The sequence below is a fragment of the Trichoderma gamsii genome, assembly GCF_001481775.2.
Source record: "Trichoderma gamsii strain T6085 chromosome Unknown Scaffold_4.2, whole genome shotgun sequence".
Lineage (NCBI taxonomy): Eukaryota > Fungi > Ascomycota > Sordariomycetes > Hypocreales > Hypocreaceae > Trichoderma > Trichoderma gamsii.
The window spans coordinates 838468-856197 of record NW_020171341.1 but is presented as its reverse complement, the minus strand read 5'-3'; the positions used below and the strand labels follow the sequence as shown (position 1 = coordinate 856197).

At 50.0% G+C, this 17730-nt stretch overlaps 8 protein-coding genes across 8 annotated transcripts; 3 read left to right on the top strand and 5 right to left on the bottom strand.

Moving 5' to 3' along the window:
- Positions 1 to 71: 71 nt before the first annotated feature.
- TGAM01_v201720 (hypothetical protein) lies at positions 72 to 2455 on the bottom strand (the record flags this gene model as incomplete). The annotated part of the gene is made up of 3 exons (XM_018805864.1): positions 72 to 2006; positions 2078 to 2257; positions 2372 to 2455. 3 exons carry the CDS (start codon positions 2453 to 2455, stop codon positions 72 to 74), a joined length of 2199 nt encoding a protein of 732 aa, XP_018660818.1.
- A 1461-nt stretch (positions 2456 to 3916) lies between these two features.
- Positions 3917 to 5032, bottom strand: TGAM01_v201719 (hypothetical protein; the record flags this gene model as incomplete). The annotated part of the gene is made up of 1 exon (XM_018805863.1): positions 3917 to 5032. One exon carries the CDS (start codon positions 5030 to 5032, stop codon positions 3917 to 3919), a length of 1116 nt encoding a protein of 371 aa, XP_018660817.1.
- Positions 5033 to 5230: 198 nt separating this feature from the next.
- On the bottom strand, positions 5231 to 6148 carry TGAM01_v201718 (hypothetical protein; the record flags this gene model as incomplete). Its single annotated transcript, XM_018805862.1, has 3 exons — positions 5231 to 5403; positions 5450 to 5457; positions 5538 to 6148. 3 exons carry the CDS (start codon positions 6146 to 6148, stop codon positions 5231 to 5233), a joined length of 792 nt encoding a protein of 263 aa, XP_018660816.1.
- Positions 6149 to 7118: 970 nt separating this feature from the next.
- Positions 7119 to 7351, bottom strand: TGAM01_v201717 (hypothetical protein; the record flags this gene model as incomplete). Its single annotated transcript, XM_024548827.1, has 2 exons — positions 7119 to 7121; positions 7187 to 7351. Coding segments are annotated over 2 exons (168 nt in total), but the record flags the coding sequence as incomplete, so codon positions are not given.
- Positions 7352 to 8604: 1253 nt separating this feature from the next.
- Positions 8605 to 9306, top strand: TGAM01_v201716 (hypothetical protein; the record flags this gene model as incomplete). Its single annotated transcript, XM_018805861.1, has 2 exons — positions 8605 to 8802; positions 9145 to 9306. The coding sequence occupies 2 exons, from the start codon at positions 8605 to 8607 to the stop codon at positions 9304 to 9306; spliced, it is 360 nt and encodes a 119-aa protein (XP_018660815.1).
- A 3022-nt stretch (positions 9307 to 12328) lies between these two features.
- Positions 12329 to 12628, top strand: TGAM01_v201715 (hypothetical protein; the record flags this gene model as incomplete). The annotated part of the gene is made up of 1 exon (XM_024548826.1): positions 12329 to 12628. One exon carries the CDS (start codon positions 12329 to 12331, stop codon positions 12626 to 12628), a length of 300 nt encoding a protein of 99 aa, XP_024406437.1.
- A 714-nt stretch (positions 12629 to 13342) lies between these two features.
- TGAM01_v201714 (hypothetical protein) lies at positions 13343 to 13911 on the bottom strand (the record flags this gene model as incomplete). The annotated part of the gene is made up of 3 exons (XM_018805860.1): positions 13343 to 13393; positions 13463 to 13581; positions 13833 to 13911. The coding sequence occupies 3 exons, from the start codon at positions 13909 to 13911 to the stop codon at positions 13343 to 13345; spliced, it is 249 nt and encodes an 82-aa protein (XP_018660814.1).
- TGAM01_v201713 (hypothetical protein) lies at positions 13822 to 14188 on the top strand (the record flags this gene model as incomplete). Its single annotated transcript, XM_024548825.1, has 2 exons — positions 13822 to 14086; positions 14163 to 14188. Coding segments are annotated over 2 exons (291 nt in total), but the record flags the coding sequence as incomplete, so codon positions are not given.
- Between the last annotated feature and the right edge of the window lie 3542 nt (positions 14189 to 17730).

Sequence of the window (17730 nt, the reverse complement as noted above, 5' to 3'; positions counted from 1 at the left end):
GGATAAAAATGATAGAGCTAAAACAATTGAAACTTTCAAATGCGCCTTTCCTTTAAACGTAAACCCATTCATCAACACCGCTCAAAAACCCTATAGAGTCCCTTCAAACTAGCCACCTCCAACACAGCTCCGTCCATGAGCCTCTTCGTCGCTACCAGCCGTGACCTAAACGCCGGAAAGAAGATGTGCTCGACAGCCCACCTGACGTGCTGCCTTCTCGTCCTCACTTCTTCGAGGGTCGCGTCGTCATCATCTCCGTGTTCTGCTTTATCTCCGCTTTCATCTTTTCCCTCGGGAGATGTGGGCAGTGCCTCCGGGACATAAAACGTTGCCAACTCAGTGATAAAAGTCTGAAAGCACTCTTTTTCATCGTCCCAGCTGACATGAGGTCCAAGACGGATGAGAAACCGTGGAAGCTTGCCCAGGGATGGCGTATAGCCTTTGACGAGGAGCGGGATGGATACCAACTCGCCTGTGGGGGTAATTTCGAGAGAAAAGTACGCTTGGAGCATTTCTCTTCGTTCAATGAGCCGATCCGCTACTTTTGCGACTAACGAGTCGACATTGAGTTCGTCGTCGGTGGCTCCCATGGCCTCCTTTTCGACTTCGGCCCCGATTTTGAGAATTTCTCGCAGGTCCAGAGGCGGGCTGAAATTGATAACGCCAAAGTTACCGAAATCCGTGAGGCCGAGCTGATAAAAGTACTCAAAGCACGTGTGCCCATAGTCTATCAAATACAGTTTTACGCCTCCCTGAATGGCAGCCAGTCGCCGTCCTTCGTCAACTACACCGACAAACGTGTGAGAAGCAATAATCTCCGTTAGCTCGTGGTGAATCTCGTCGCGAACTTGTTGGCGTAGTTCCTTGACACTCTTAAGGCGGCATTGTACCTGCTCACGATCCGTTGTTTCGTACTTGACTGGCTCTGGGATAGCCCATGCTTCATCTTCTAGAGCTCTAGCGGGAGAGCCAGTTTTGTCAACAGTTCCCGCCGGCGAAAACAAAGCCGTTATTTTCCCCTGAGATTTATCTGTTCGGATAAGGTCATTCGAGTTTCGCCGTATCTTTCTAAGAGCGGGCGTAGTAAACTTGGGAGTGGCATCGCTGTCATCTTCATCCAAAGACTCAACAGGTTTGGCTCCCGGTAGTAACGTCTGCGTCATAAATGTTCGACTCGTGTCCACAGTAGCGAGCTCCAACTCAATTTTCTGGCAGATAGCTTGGATCACCTCCTCTTCGTTGAGGAAATGAACCTCCCGCTTGGTAGGGTGAACATTGACATCTACCCTGGCCGGATCGATTTCCAGGCTAAGATAGATGAAAGGGTGGCCGCCCTTGGGCAGGAAGACGGAATATGTTTGTTCTAATGCCTTTTTCATGGTGGTTGATTCAACGCAACGGTGGTTGATAAACAAGAGCAATGTCGTCTTCTTGATGTGATAATTGGCATTTGTCACATACCCGTTGGCAGAGAAACCCCATCGGTCATCAGAAACAGATAGCTCTATGAGCTCATTGGCGACGTTGCTGCCATGGATCTGACGGATGCGGTCTATCACTGTTGCCTGCATTTGGACAGAGAGAGCGTTGGAGGCCTCGCCCGCTTTTTTGCAAGTAAAGCCAACACCTTTACAATGAATCGCATATCGGCCGGCCATGTCAATAATCTTGTTGAACTCGTCGGCATAGGATCGAAATGCCCTCCGACGAGTTGGCACATTGAAGAACAAATCTTCCACTGTAATTTGGGTGCCCTGACGCCCAGCAACTCCTTTGGGTTCGGCAGATTGCCCTGGCTTCGCAGGAACCAGCTTTCCATCCAGGTAATGCGCACGCCAAGCGATAGGCGAGTCCTTGGTCTTCGTCGTTACCGTAAGATGAGCAATGTGGCTAATACTGGCCAGGGCCTCGCCGCGGAATCCATAGGTGGCGATAGATGACAAGTCTTCAAACGTCGAGATTTTGGATGTTGTATGGCGCACACATAAAATTTCTAGGTCTTCTTTCTGTTGGACATTAAAGAAGGGGGGGTCAGCTGCTGTATGAACGAGCATTTGGGTGATAAAAGTCGAAATACCTCAATCCCGCCACCGTTATCTGTGATTTGAAGCATTTTCAGGCCCCCATCTTTAACCAGAATCTCAAGGGACGTTGAGCCTGCATCCACAGCATTTTCAACCAACTCTTTGAGCGCATGAACAGGAGCCACGATAATCTCGCCGGCGGCAATCTTGTTGACCACATCAGGGTCAAGAGCCTATTCACAACAGGCAAAGTTAGCCAACCAACAACTGTTTATATAAATATTGGAATCCTCTAGACTCTCAAATCCGGTCAAAGAAGACGAAGAGGGACATAACGTTGTACCCACCCTAATTCTTCGCGCAGGCTTCTGAGCCTCGTGTTCTTCCTCCGCCTTTCTCTTGGTCCCGCTCGGGGCGCTGTCAATTTCCATATTATCCATGACCGCTTTCAATTTGACAGTTCTCTCCAACTGAATGAGTAAATCACATCCGAGCAATTTCGTAACCTTTCATGCATGAACCATTGCAAATAACGCCAGTATCAGAGGAGAAGCCTGGGCAGAGCTACCCATATAAACGAAACAGATTTTCAACAGTAATTAGGGAAAAGACAAGACGAAGGTCGGGAGATCTCCATCTCATTCGTATCAATTCTTCTCGAGATTGAAGCGGTGGAAGCAACGTCGAGTTAGTACTTGGCTTACTACGCGAAGTTTCCACGTTTGCACGTGACTCGTAAGAGGTACCTTGCTTTTGTACACGAACGTCAAATCATGCTTCGAGAGGATCGATTAGTATCCAAAACAAGAGAAGACATGCCTGTTATAACGAAAGCCATGTACATTGAGCTATATTCCGATCAAATCTGATCTGTGGGACATTGTAGCCTTTTGCCTCCTTCTGCATTGCTGCAAATTTTAGATTCTTGCCGGAATAGAAGTTCTTGTATCAACACCGTACTGTAATATGCGCTGTACTATGAGCGCTAACAGATATCAGGAGATTTCAGACAGATGCATACTTGATATAACAAGGAAACTGCTAACAAATACATTGTTCGTACTAATAAATAACCACCAGGCTATAGTTGTAAGCCAAAATCAGCCCTCCCTGCCACATATTAGACCTATTCAATGCGTGACAAAAACGAATCCACCCCAGTGTCTATGCCTTGATCCTCGCAGCTGGCATGACCATACATGTATGCCGCCTAACCATCTCTTTGTTGCCCTAGCCCAAGATTTGCAAAGCTTTCCCAAATGCTATTGCAACTAACGTCAAAAAAAGTAGAAAAAAAAAATGGCTCTTGCTTAAATAAACTCCATATAGCCCAAATAAGCCCAAATAACAATCAAAAGACATAGCGCTACGCTTAATCATTCAGTTCAGTGTTTCCTCTCCAAAAATCACCGCTTCCAATCCGCCGCCCCCTTTTGCCGTTGTGCCTGAAAGAAATATAGGGGAAACAGAGACGAAACGTCAACAAAAAGGAAATAAGGAAGAGGCCAAGAACAAAGAAAATAGAAAAAAAAGAGAGAATCAGTCGCATGAGCTTTTTGCAGGCGGGCAGTTACCCCGTACTTCGCTGATAAGATTGCAAACATTGAAGTTCATCCACGAATCAGTGATACAGGACAAGATCAGAATAATAACATCGCTGAGTTCGTTTGGAATTTCAAAATTCTGTTTTCAGATATTTGAAATGAAAACCAAACAATCAGCTCGAAGCGCCGGCGCTGATGATCAAATTGTCAAACAAGAGTAATATGCAAGATGGCCCTGCTCAGTGGACATGCACTCCGTTGTCTGACGTGTATGTGGTTCTGTCGAGATGTTGGGACAACTGACTCGCTCCTAAGAGTCGAGTCTATGTGTCGAACAGTCAAACAGAGCTAACGCCTATTGATATCGCCGGGTTGCTCTAGTAAGCCGCCAATGTCAACCCGTCTTGGTCGATCAGCATTGGACCAGTTGACTTCTCGAGAAGAGGGTCTGTGATCTGTCTCCGCACGAATTGGAGGCAGCTGATAAGAGGGCTGAGTTTGAGGTTGACTGGCAGGAATATATTCGCTTTGGGATGTCTGATAACTTGACGCAGAGTATTGTGGCGGAGTATAAGATGGGGCTCCCGAGCTGGAATTAGCGTGCGAAACAGCTGGATTATATGGCGATCGAATGGAACCGTCACTATGGCGATGTCGGTAAGACTCGGCCGAAGAAGAAGCTGGTTGATCACCGTAAGCCGCTTGGTGCGATACTGATGAACGATGATAGGATGAGCTAGACTCTCGAGCACGCTGCAGACGCTGCGAGCGCTGCACATTTTGAGCATGCTGCGCCTGTTGAGATTGCTGAGCGTGTTGTGATTGCTGAGCGTGTTGTGATTGCTGAGAATGTTGCGCATGCGGGTGCGAAGATCCTGGCGGAGGGAGCTGTGGGTGAAGCTCTCGCAGGCTCAATAAAAACACAATAAAATAGAATGATCCCTCTTTTGCAAGCCCAAAGCGGAGAGGGAATGTTCTAGTATAGCCGTCGTATCCAACAAAACCAAAATGTTCCAGATGATTGAGGCGAAATCTTGACACGTCTTCGGTCATGAATCCATAGTCCTTGATAGCAATATCCAATCTGCCTAGAATAGGTGGCAGGTAATTCGGCTCGAAAGTTCGCTGTTCCTCAAACAGTTGGTTTTGAAGGTTGGTGAGGAAAGCAGCCTGATGCGGCGTAACAATATCGCTCAGCTTATTTCCCAATGGGTTCGACGCGTGGACTATTTCCATAAACATTGGCGATGCCTTCACGATATCAAAATCCATGCTCAAGTATGCTAGAGGCTCCATATTATTCGGTGGTGAGCCTTCATAAGTTGCGGTGTAAAGGTTCGGATCCTGGGCAGGAGGTCGCTCTTGGTATGCTACACGCGGGCCATTCTCGGTTGATGGAGGATCGAGTGGTCTGTAGGACTGATTTCGTCGGAGGGAGTCTTCGTATGGGGGGATACCAGGCATCGTCGAGGGATATATACTGAGTGGCCTTCTCAGCGTCGGCTCTTGTGGATTCGAATATCTAGACGGATCGAATCTACCATCCCTTTCGTCTCGCAAACGTGGGCGTCCTCTTTTTTTATGCTGAACATCGACACAAGCGTCTTCTTTTCCGCTGCCAAGGCATCTGGAGCAGGGTCGTTGTGCTGTAAACCAGTTAGCTCAGAAGTTTCGTTTCATGTTATTTCCTTCATCCAGAGCCTTTCCTCCCAGCCAACGGTAAAAGCCGGAAGAGCTTGTAGATCTAATGAACACGCCTCTTCCACCAGAGGCCATTGAAAGCTTCAGTTGGCTCGCATATGCGGCGACAAAAGCGGTCCAGCAGCCGGCACCACCTGTGCAGTTTCTTTCTCGTATAGGAAAACTCAAAAGTCAACGTACCATCGCATCTAAAACAAGACGGTGTCAGCGGTCAGCACAGTCAAAACGATATGCTCATTGACGCATATTTCAAACGTTCTCTACTTACCGAAGATGAGCTTTTTTGCAAGGTACGCAAGCAGAAGCAACATGGCCTTTCGCTTTCCTCTGAGATTTCGGTGATGTATACGGCTGAGGGTCAGTTTGCGGTCGATCAGGCACGGGGTAGCCTTCCGAATTCGAGGGCGTCGAAGTTGGATACGCCGTTTGAGATATCGCTTGAGGCATTCCATGGTGGTGCTGAGAAACATAGGGGATAATCCTCCCCGATTCTTCAGGCCTGGGGTATGCATATGGAGACCTCATTGCTGGTTCTTGTGCATACGGCCTCGCCAGTGATGAGGCTTGCTCGCGAAGATTTGCAGGAGACGGTTGGGTGGGACCTCCACGAAGGCCATCCAGAACTCTGGAGGCAGTGTAATAGCCCGGAACTTCACTACCTCGACTACCAGCCTCTTGAGCTGGTCTCAGAGGCAAGGGTGGAGAACCGGACATAGGAGGTGAGGGATATGCCCTGCTCCGCACAGCCGACTCCTCTTGGTAGGCCTCTTTCCGAGCCCAACTGACGTCGAAGGCGCTGCGAGTTGGATCAGGGTAAGCTTGGCGATGCCCAGGCACGAGGGGCGGCGTTGGATTAGAAGAATGTGTTATAAATGTCATGGATGGAATATTCCGTGAAAATCTTTCCAAGGAGCCGCCAACAGCACCCTGTCCTAATTGATGGGAAGTTTAACTTTTTGTTGATGCAAAGAGGACAATTCGAACCGTAAACCCTTTGACCTAAGATGTTCTAATGAGCCACTCCCGAACGTATAATCTCCTGAGTCCGCATATATTTTCGACGGGCAAATTAAGAGTAGCTCGCTTTCGGAAGCAAAAATCGGCAGCGAATCGCTATTTGAGCTTAGGTGTCGAAAGACGGAAGAGGGGAAAATCCCGTCCTTTTGTCAACGACGAAAGCCGGAAGAAATCAAGGGACTGTATATTGGAAAGGTCGATATCCAGGTATCTGTTGTCCAGTATAGAGCGAAGTATAAACGGCTAAAAGAAAGGAAAGGAAAGGAAAAGAAAAACCAATTCGGCGGCTGGTGTACAGAGGATGAGAAAGTCAAAAATAGATAAAGTAAAAAAAATAGATAAATAAACAAGAGCCGGACGCAGGGAACGCTCACGAGCCAGAGAGGCCAACTAACGGGCTCGAAACCAGAATGGAACCAAAAGATCCAGCTAGGCGGAGAGCAACCGACGTGAAACAGGCGCCGCTGGAACAGTGTGATACCTGGAAGTCCAGAGATATTAGAACGCTTCGTGATACAGCATGCGGCCGTGTCGTCGGTGGTTATCGAGATGCAACGGCAGCCCGCAGCAAAATCGTAAAGTTTCACGACTTGAGTGACGGGTTCTGGCGAAGCTGAAGCTGCTGAAGCTGCTGAACCCGACAAAGTCGCTGGCTCGAACGACTGAGTCAGAAGAAAAGCACGACGGGATCAGCCTCAAATGGCTGATTGGCGGCTTACAGTCGGTTTTTGTGCGACTCTTGGGCCTAGTCCAAGGGACCCTGTTGCCAGATGCAAGGCAGTCGGCCAAAGACAATAGGGTTACTCGCCGAAAAGCCTGCAAGCACAAAGAGCTACTTGTACAGAGTAAGTAGGCAGCCCAGCACGTAGTCAAGTAGTGTTGAGAAATCGGGGAACCCACGGACCGAGTTCCTGGTCTAATAATGTTCTTATTGCAGCGGGTTAAATCAGAGACGACAGGACATGGCTTGTTCCAGGACGATCCCTGCCCGGTCAATCCTATCTGACAATTCTCCGCTGGCTTGTCTCGAGAGGGGAGAGGCGGCCGCCGTGCGTGTGAGATTTCACAAGCGCAATAAGACACTGGAGACGGCTATGATTGGGGCGAACTGGGAAGGGAAAGGCGGGAAACCAGAAGAAAGCTGTGGAGGTTGGGTGTGGAGGGGGGGTGTATTGTATCTTGTCTGTCTCGTGGAGGTGTGCTGGCTGGGGTGAGAGCTCGGCAGCAAACAAAGGATTGCTGGTACCGTACGAAGTAGGCAAGGAAGGCTTAGACGGTAGCCACAGAAATGGACGGTAAAGAGACGGTGATGGAGAGGCACCATGGGCGTAGGAAGATGTGATACAGCTGAAGGAGACTAAAACCCGGAGCTCTCAGCCGGGAGGCGACAAACTGGAGTTGGCTGGGTGATATCTCTCCCCTACCATATGTATATGTTGGTCCGAGGGACGATTTGTAGAGGGTTGTCATTTAACTCTGTTCCCCGACCAAAATTAAGATGCCGGGATAGTCTTGGCGTTCTAAAAATGCATCTAGCATGTAGTCTATGTGCACATAGCGACCAAGTTTTGGTACTCGAATTATATGCTACCACAGGCAGTGAAAACGATCAAGGGTGAGCGACTTTTGCCATGCCTGATAAGTCAACGAACGGCCAAGGTGATGATCGAATCGGCAACGACGGGCAGAGCAAGATAGGGCTAGAAAGAGTTTGGTGCTCTTGGTATATGTAGAAGGCCTAGACGATGTCTGGCGCCGGCCCAAGCGCATGTAGGGAGTAGGTACCTGGTGGTACTGGCGCGAGACACAAAAGCAAAGGCTTGCGAGTGAGCGATGATAGCAGTGGAGATGCTGCTGCCTCCTCTTCCCTAGAGCTTTCAAGGTTGGCACACTGGTTCTCGTACATCCATGGCTCGCATTTGCCCTGAGAGACTAGGAGCTTACATGGGAGTCGGGGAAGCTAGCAGACCTGGGATTAGCAATCCTAGCAAGCTTTGCAAGCAATAGCGTGTGGAAGTTGGCTAAATAGCAAGGCCTTGGTGACGGATCGGAGAGATGGCTTCATGATCACAGATGGACCACGGAATGGCCACCACGGATCAGGTCCACGAACCTTGGGAGGCTGGGCTACCGAAGAGGGTGTTCCCAGGGCGCCTCTGCTTAAGCGGGCCGGCGCTGAGTGCTAGATTTCTACGAAGCGCCACATATCCGGCTAAAACATTCAAAGTGGCATCATGGAGCCATGGTGGGGATGACACGAGCTGGACGCTTAATTAGGGACCGTGCCGGACCCTGCGCCCAGGCCCTGCTTGCCAAATATGGCTACCAAGTCCAGCGCCCTCTCCATCTTCCAGTTGGTGCCCAGACCTGTGGATTGGACCCGACTTTGTCGACAAGGCTGGGTTGAGTTCTTGGGATACGGCATGGGTCCTCCGAAAGAGTCTTCATCCAATCACCCAGGCGCTGTACGCATGGGCATGGGGGCACGCGAGGACGGGATTCAGGTCGGAAGCCGAGTGAGTTAGTAGTTGTACAAATAGCTTGCTGGCAGTCTATCAAAGACTTTGCAAGCTCCTATCTCGAGGTTAGATGGAGGTTAAAGTGGCAATACTCGGCGACCAAGAATCCCGGCGCCCAATTACTACTACCATTGTAGAGAAGGGCGTGATGGTGGTGTAGGTATAGTTTTGTCGTTGACTGCAAGGTGTCCAATAAGACAGGAACTGGAAGAATAACAATGCTGTAGAAACAGCAAAGGTCCGCCGCATTGCGCAGAGAAAGCGTGGCTTTGTGGCTTCGAAACATTGGGGATCTAAAACATACAGACAGATCCCCCTGCCTACTCTGACACTAGCCAGCATTTTGCTCGTCGTCATCTGACAGCAAGACAGTCAAAGCGTGAGCCCATCACTTTTGTCAAGGCACCAGAGAACTTGAGGCCAGACAAGGTCGGCGACACCGATCCCACTCTGAATCCGTCCGTGCGGGCTGCAGGATTCTATGCACTCCGCCGGCAGTAGGAATATACCGACTGTGTTCCGATGTGCCCATACGCTTGAAGATCCGCAGTTGTACTAGCATAAGAGTAAACCTTGTCGCAACGGAAAAAAAACCGAATGGCAAAGTTAGCCCCCAAGTGGCTTCAGGCACAGATTCTTGTAGGCATTGCTGCACTCCTTGCTGAGATGTGAGCTGAATGCCTTCCAACCCGGATGACGTTTTGTGGCGGCCTGTCATTGGGGTCGGTGGGTCGCTTTTTCTCATCCCATTTTGTGTCACTCAATAATGCCTTTAGGCTTCCAGCTTAGCAATGTGACTGCAATGGCTGGGACGCGGTTGAGCAAGGTACTGTGTACGAACGAGATCATTGGTATAAGACAGTCTAGCCCTTATATTCTCATCGAATCCTGGAGATGAAACGAGGTCTCACCCAAAGCCAGCCCGAGGCTCAGCCCGAGGCTCAGCCCGACCCTTTTCCAAAGCTCCGTGGTATTAAAGATCCGACTGAGTGCTCCGAGGCTGCAGAAGATGATGGGAGATGAACGGGCCAGCCTGCGGTCCGCGGGCATTTTGAGAGGCGTGTCATTTAGCGTATGGAGCGGCGCCTCCCCTTGTCAAAGCGTGGCAGCTTGCCGGCTGGTATGACCCAAAGATTTCCGATATTAGTTTCTCCATCACGTCAAAAAGTAGCTCGTGCCTGGGAACGCAACGGGTACTTGGCGGGTACCGGTACCGGCACAGATCCAACCACAGTACCTTTGTCGAGCCTGCAGCTCTGCTTGTACCAATTGTCAGGCCGGTCGTGGGCGAAAGGCCTAAAACATCTTCCGGTGCCTTACTAGACCGAAAAGTAAGAAACTGCTGTCGCTTCAGTCAGGCACTTCGTATTGCTCCCTACCAAAAGCACGGTCATCGATACGTGAGCAGACCTAAGATTAGCATGGATTGATTCAAGCCCGCTCGCTTGCTCGAACCAATGCAGCACCCTAGTACCCGATATGTACTGTACAAGCATACACGTACAAGTATTTGCGGTTTGACGCAGCGGCTGAAGGGGAGAGAAAGATGATGGTAGCACTAGACAATTGACCCTGGCTAGGTTTCAGAGCCTCAGTAAGAATCCACACACCAGTTGCCTCGTACGTAAGGTGATCATCGAGAGCCCTGATCTGAACTCGTCGGAAGTGTGTACCAATACTTCATGCAGTAAGAGCACACATGAAGCGGCGTTTTCATCGTACGAGTCTCTCCAGCGATCGTTGAGGCATCTCGCTATCCTCGAGATTCCCGAGGGGAGACAATAATTCTGGCGCCGCAGAAGCGCACAGGTGCTAGAAAATCAGCCACATGTCAATTATCATTTATGAAGACGCAAGCTTTGCGCCGGGCTTCCCTCCTAGAGCGGATTGGCGCTCTGCGAGCATCGCCGACCAAATACCTCAGCGCTATTGAAAGAAACCCCTGACACAGAGAGTAAAGAGGGCTTGCTAGTAGCAGTAAGACCTTCTCTTGGTAAATTGCATTACGGGCTGGGTGCTCTGCACGAACAGCCGGAGCGTACAAGCAGGTATATTACTTGTAGAGTACCCGTGCAGCTGTGTGACGTGCTATCCCGAAACCAGATATTGACACATGATGCTAATAATTCACCCGACGGAGAGATCCTTGTTCCCGCCCCTCCAATTAGCGAAGAGGACACAAGTACCAGTGCGAACTCAGCTTCTCTTATTGGTGGTATCTTGGTTGGGGATAGATATCACCCTGTACTCTTACTGTACTTGAAGTCGATGCATCGTCGCCTGGATATGCTCACTAGGGCCTTTGTTATAGTAGTCGTCACTATGCGTAGGTAGGTTAGCAAAAGACATCATGTTTCTTCTCCGGGAGCTGCTTAGTCACGATATACATATTCCCACTTTCTAGCTTTGGATCTTGAGGATCATCTCCCTTTTTAGCAAAGATCAGAGGGCTGGGGCCAAGCCGTCTGAAGACAGCTTCTGAGGTGAGGGACGCCTGTAGCTTGCTGAGGAACAAGACCCGCTTTGATGCGGTCTTTGATGCTTCAATGCCAGTCAGGCGCCCATTCCTCCCAAAATACTACAAGCTGCATAAACCCTTGCAGTCCGAACCTGCTAGTAACGCGGTCATTGACCCAATCTGACCCAATGACTCGGCTCCGGTTTAGTCGCGATGTAATCTAGTCGTCCACTAGGATGAGGCTGCCCGCTTTGTTCTTATCTGAGACAGCAACCGGGAGAATGAACAAAGGCCGTGCAGAATTCTTCCGGGCCAGTTCTTTGGTATCGGTGGTTTTTGTACCAAATCTGTGCTTTATCTCTTTTCGATCGACATCTCCTAATCAGTCCTCAGTACTACCTTGGGGTTACGTGAGGACGATTCCATCGGAGCACCCTTGACACTGACGCTGATATTGTTTGTCCTTTCTAGGTAGCCAGCTCAGCGTCGTTGTTATCCGTCGTCGTCCTTCATTTTCTTATACTTGTAGTTATTTGCTTCTTCCATAGAGGCTCTGGGTCCCTTTCCCTTTTTCTCCACGTCGTCTCACTTACGCCAGTAGTACAATGAAGATACCATTGATTGCTCCGCATTTCTTGCTCGGTCTCCCTTCCGGATGCGTCATCTATGCGAAAGAAGGCCCAAACGGAACGATGATCTATGCATGGCTAAATCCCCCGACCCGACGACGCGTTAGTTGCTAGTCATACCACTCCGTACCTAGTCGTCCTGCTGCTAGTGTTAGTTGGTGCCCATTCACGGCTCTCGCTTCGTAGCCCCTGGTTTCCATTTAGCCAGCGCGGCCTAGGAGCCGGCCCACGACTAGCAGCTTTAACATGTGCGCTAACGGCAATTAAATGTCACAGAGTAGACACAAAGCCCAGAGATAGAGAACATCGACACTGGAGTGATAGGAATGGGCGGCATGCCTCATTGCACCTGGTGGGGAGGCTTTCTGTTCGCTTTCCGTTCAAGATCATCGAGGATATAATCTTAAGGAGCAATTTTATTTAATGACGACTTCTAATGCGGCACCGATGGTGTTGTTTGTGCCCAAAGCAAAAACTCTGCGTCGTGATGCAGTTGGGTTTCTCCTCTTATTTCGTCTTGTTCTCACGACCTAAATTCGTATTTGCAGTGGTGAGTGCGTTGCTCCTTTCTCGTCTCATCTTATTGGGCGAATATTGTCTCCCCGGTCCACAGCTGTCGTGGGGAGCCGAATCATCTCTCGACGAGCCCGGAAATGGGCATGCCATGCTACCAATATCCCAATACTGTCAGCCAGAGCTCATGCTGTACAGAGTCTTAGGATCCCAAGCGTGGTAGTGTGATAGAAATCAAGGCGCAAGAATTTTGCAATAGCATACCATAAGCACTTCTTTTCACCCGGACCCTGATGAGTTAGCTCTAGGTCATATAACGACTAGCTCCTACGGCGCGAAAGACCGAGAGGCTGTCTAGTAGTCAAACTAGTAGGTAGTAGGATGACGCCTGCATGTAAAGGTACTACTACTACTCCAGAATAGAGTGAGGGGAGTAGATACCTAGTACTTTCTGTAGTATTGCCATCGTTGTTCCATAAGGTAGCTGTAGCCATGGTACTCCGTAGACTAGAACACTTCCTTGTGAAGAGCAGATGTGAGAAGCCTGGTTGCTTTAGGCACTTGCACATGGCTGGCACCCTGGTGCCCGATGCAGTAGGTACGGAGTACTCCGTACAAGGAGTCGCAAAGTATGTAGCATTCGAAGCGCAAAACCTGATAGTGATGCAAACCCTGGGACGAGCACATGGCGTTAGGTCTAGAAATCCCCGAGCAAGGAACCCCCCTTAATAACGAACCACACTCGACCCAAGTGCTGTACGAGCACACGCTGATTCAAGGAAGGACTGGACCTGTACGCAATACCACCTCGCTAATACGAAGTCCTGGACTCCTGGTGCAGGGACGGAGTACGGAATCTGTGCACTGCCTACTCCTAACAGGTACTCGCACCATGCATCTCGCCCATTTGAAGGCATGAACCCTTAGCTGCAGACAGCTAGGACATTATATTCTGGTGGTGACAAGTGGCGGCGTCGCGGACCTTTAGCTGCATTCTGTCAGCACGTTATTGATTCTCCAGCCTTGGGCAGGCAAACCCAAGTGCCTTGGCACTCACATGCTCTGCACCAGATTGCAAAATGCGGCCTGAGCGGCCTGGGCAGCCAAGAGCCCATTCTTTGATGCTGGGCATGGCGATCGTAATGGCAGCGACAAGCTGAGAGCAGGGCATGGAGTCTGCCGTGTCTCCAGAGCAGGTCGAATGTCGCCGGAAACCCAGCATTGGCCGCGGGAAATTATTTTAACCGAGCGCAAGGTCTGGTGATGGCAAATCGCTTCCTTCATTCCTGCCGTTGGGCGCTCGAAGCAAGGCACTGGTAGGTATAGTACTGTACGAAGCGGGGACCACGTACTGTACTGCCACCAGCTTTTGGCACCAATTTGCAACTCCGGGCTCTTTTTGCGACCTACCTTAATTCACCACCCACCAGGTGGCGTGCGCTTGGCCTTTTCCCCTCCAACGTTCCAATCGAAATTCTCCGTAACGCCCTCATCTACTCCGTGCATTATGGAGCAATGCCCCATATCGCCCGCTGCACAGGCATAAAAAACTCGCAACCGAATCAACAGTCACCACAATCGCATGCCTGTCACCTGCTCGGCAGCCGTTCCGCAAGGAGCGAAAAACGATCAGCGCCGAACCCTGGACTCGTCTCTTTGCCAGCTTGGAGGCTTTGTCTTGGTACGTTTGTGTTCGTACGCGGCACTGAATTTTACAAGAGGAGCGGTCATCTTCTAAATACAGACCAAACCAACAGCTTCAACCCTCCTCCGCCAGATCTAGTAGGTGACATCCCACTGCCATGGTGGGCACTTGGCCACTAGTCAGACCATGGGCTTTCAGAGGGCCTGCTACTCGCTACTTTGCGGTATCGTGAGGATAGCAGTCATTAGGAACTGATCACGCATCGTCCAAAGCAACGGGAAGCTCCCAGGATTCAGCCGGGCACCTGTGCTTCGAAGGGCCCAGGCCATCTGCTTTTCCCGTGGCCTTGACGGCGCACCCCCGCCGGGCTCCATTTCGTTCTGATGGCCGCAGGACTATTGAGGAGCTAAATTTCCGGGGGGGAGGGGGCAGGGGTGCGTCCTCGTGTGAATCTGGGGGAATGGCACAGAAATTTCTCAGACGCACTCATACCGATATCAGAGGTGAAAAGAGCTCGCACCTGAGGCATCTTTCCACAGCGAAAACGACCAAAAGGGGTGTAGGTTCAAAACCCCCCACGCAGCAAGAACAAAAAGAAACCCCCTCTCAAGCATTCCCAGTATCTTCAAGATGCTAAAACCTTGCGTTCTCAGCAAGGGTTCTCATGCATCTAGACTTGTTCCGGTAGGAAGGCGCAGATTTCGGCTAGCGAGCCTTAGGTTGTGAATCCAGATGGAACCAAATTACAAAGTCCGAAATGGTACAGTTTCATTTGCTCCGTGTTGGACGGGATATTTGGGCTCCCGGTCATGGGCCTGCATGCATGTAGTACCTACTCAGTACAGAGTACACGTGCATATTCTCATACAGCCCCAGGCCACCAACAAATTGAATCTTCCTGCGGGATAATATCCTCAGTACCTAGTGACAGCCCTTGAATTCATCCGGCTATGCGATAGCAAGAAACGGACGGCAAGGCCAAGCATAAGAAAAGAAACAATTATCTCGTCAACAGTTCGTACCCAATATGAACAGTGCAGCAAATACCACCTACCATGTAGTGGGTATACTTGTCTATCTATGAGGGGCTAATAATACGATCGCCAGTTGTTCCGAGTATCATCCCGGGGAGGCTCGGCGACCAATGAACGCCACGTCTAGAAGAGCTTCTCCTTGTTTTTACCACAGCGAAACAAAGCATGGCCAAGCAAGATAAGCAACAACCGGAAACGGGAATCTCAAAGCGAAGTGCCCCTAGTGGCCATTGCCACTAATCCGTAGTCGGCAAGGAAACCAGACGGAAATTTTCTGACAAGCGTCTATTATTCTATCACATCTCGTCGATGTGAGTGGGGGTTGAGTGAAGGCTGCGAAGCCCCGTCCGGCGAGCCCACCGTGACATTCTCCTACATTACTCAATCTTACATACATGCAGTGAACGAACCTACGCCAAGTACCAAATACAGGCTTGGCGAAATGTACTGTCTTGTCGCGGGCTCTTCTCCCCTGTGCACTTTTGGCTCATATTTGAGTTCTTTTTCCTCTATCTTAGCTACTACCAGGTGGGCTATGTTGTGTCGTCTTGCTGATAGCGTCTCATCAGCGTGTTCAGATCATCTTTTTATTGTATATCAGAAGTTGCTACAAGCGTGTCGCTCTCGGAGCCTAGCTGCTCAATCGGATCGAGGTATCAAAAGTCTTCTAATTTACCATGGCATCCACACCAGCTACATTGCTAGTGCCATACCACAGCTCGTACTCCGAGAAGCTAACAAGCACTTCATACCATGCATGTGCCTCGCCGATGAGACTAGAGGAGTAGAATTAGCACGCGCATTCCGCACTGGAAGGGTCTGGACTGAGCTGTTAGTTTCCCGGATGTGTGGCAGCCGCCAACACTAGGGTGGCCCGGGCAGAATGATATGTCCCTCAGCACCAAATTTGACTACACATGAGCTAAGGAACAATCCCAGTCTTTGTTTGGTGATCGTATTCTATAGCCGCAAGATAGGCGGATGCAGTGCAAAAGGTCCGCGCGAGTTTGAGGAGGCGAGTTGAACCCCCAATCTCCACGTCGTGTTTACTATGAGAGCACAAACTCCTTAATGGCAACACTGGGGCTGTCTCTGAAATAGAACGAAGCTCGTTCGTCAAGACCATGTGCTGAGATAGCCCCTTGTCGACAGGCTTTCCAATTTCTCCATTGCCGATTGATAGTATCCCGTACTGCTGCTCTGTACTATGATCGGCACCCCTGCGACAGTTCAGTTCACCAGGGATTCTAAGCAGTAGCTCTCCAAGTCCTACGATGTACGAATGATAACCCTGTTGCTTGGACAAGCCCTGCTGTCTGCGGCAACTACATAGGTTGATTAATGTCCCGCCTCTGACTTGCGGGCTAAAGCTCCTGCCCGAACGGCCGATATATTACTATTTCTTACTGTATCTAACAAGCATGATGACGACTTGGTGTTAATCTGTTAGGTCGGGCGTTCACCTACTTGATTTAGTATTCTCAGTATAGCTATAGTAGGGGCACGAAGGTTCACGGCGTAAAAGCACAGGCTGCGTGTGTCGTGGCGTCAGCCCAGGCAAAGCCGGATGCAATTTTCGGGCAGGTAATTGAGACCTTTGACTCCCAGGAGACCCTATATGCGAATTAGCCAGGGAATTGTTTGTACGTCCATCGTCCATCTCAGCTTCGCCTCCATGCTATTGGATCGGATGCTCAGCTATCGGAACAAAAAGCATTCAAGGAGGTGAGCCCAGCATACGACTGGTTAGAATACGCCGCCATTGGCTGACCCCCCGAAAACGCAGCCTGCATTTACGGCGTACTCTATTGCTGTTTGTGGTCCTAAGCGTCCACGAGAAGAAATGCGCCGACGAATCGCCACGTATACAAAGATGCGTCGAATTATGCAGGGGAGTCTAAGCAAGCAGGTGACAGAAGAAATGCTAGTAATTCAAACAGAGCACGCAAGCCAATAGCCAAAGCGTGCCGCCGGGCATTCCGCAGCCAGCTCATCTTCCACCAAGAAGGCAAATTTGGCCCTCGTGTCAGGCCAGCATGGCCGGTCTACTCATCATGTTCCATCCATGCTCAGCTGAACCTCTGACAGTCGCGTACAAACATCGTGCACGCACACACATTATGCCACCAAGGGCAGTTAAACACCGCAGGCGTGTGCCAGCCTCGCGTGTGTGTGTCTCATCTGTCTCATCCAAGAGCTGAGCTGCAAGGATAACACTGGCACAGTTCGACATCTATTTGATCCAGTTGACTCAGTACAGCTGCTTGTTGGCTGAAAACGTGGATAGTATATCAAAGCCAGGAACGAGCTTCGCCTACGTTGAAGAGGGCGCTGTACAGAGTACCTAGTGTAAACCAGAGATACATGCTCCATTCCCTCGCCTTCAGCTTCATCTTTATTTCCCCCCTTACTTACTCTTTGCCCTTCATCCCTCCTTGTCTCACTGTGAATCGTTAGACGTAGGAATAGAAGTCACCTTGTACTGCATGTCTTACTCTGACGCTACTACGTCCATGTGTTGTTTTTTTAAAGCGCCGCAGCACATGGTCTATGGAGATGTATACAGGTAGGTATACTGCGACCACGTCGAAATCTCGCCCCCTAGGCGTGCGATTATCTTGTTCCGTCATTTATCTATTTCTTTTT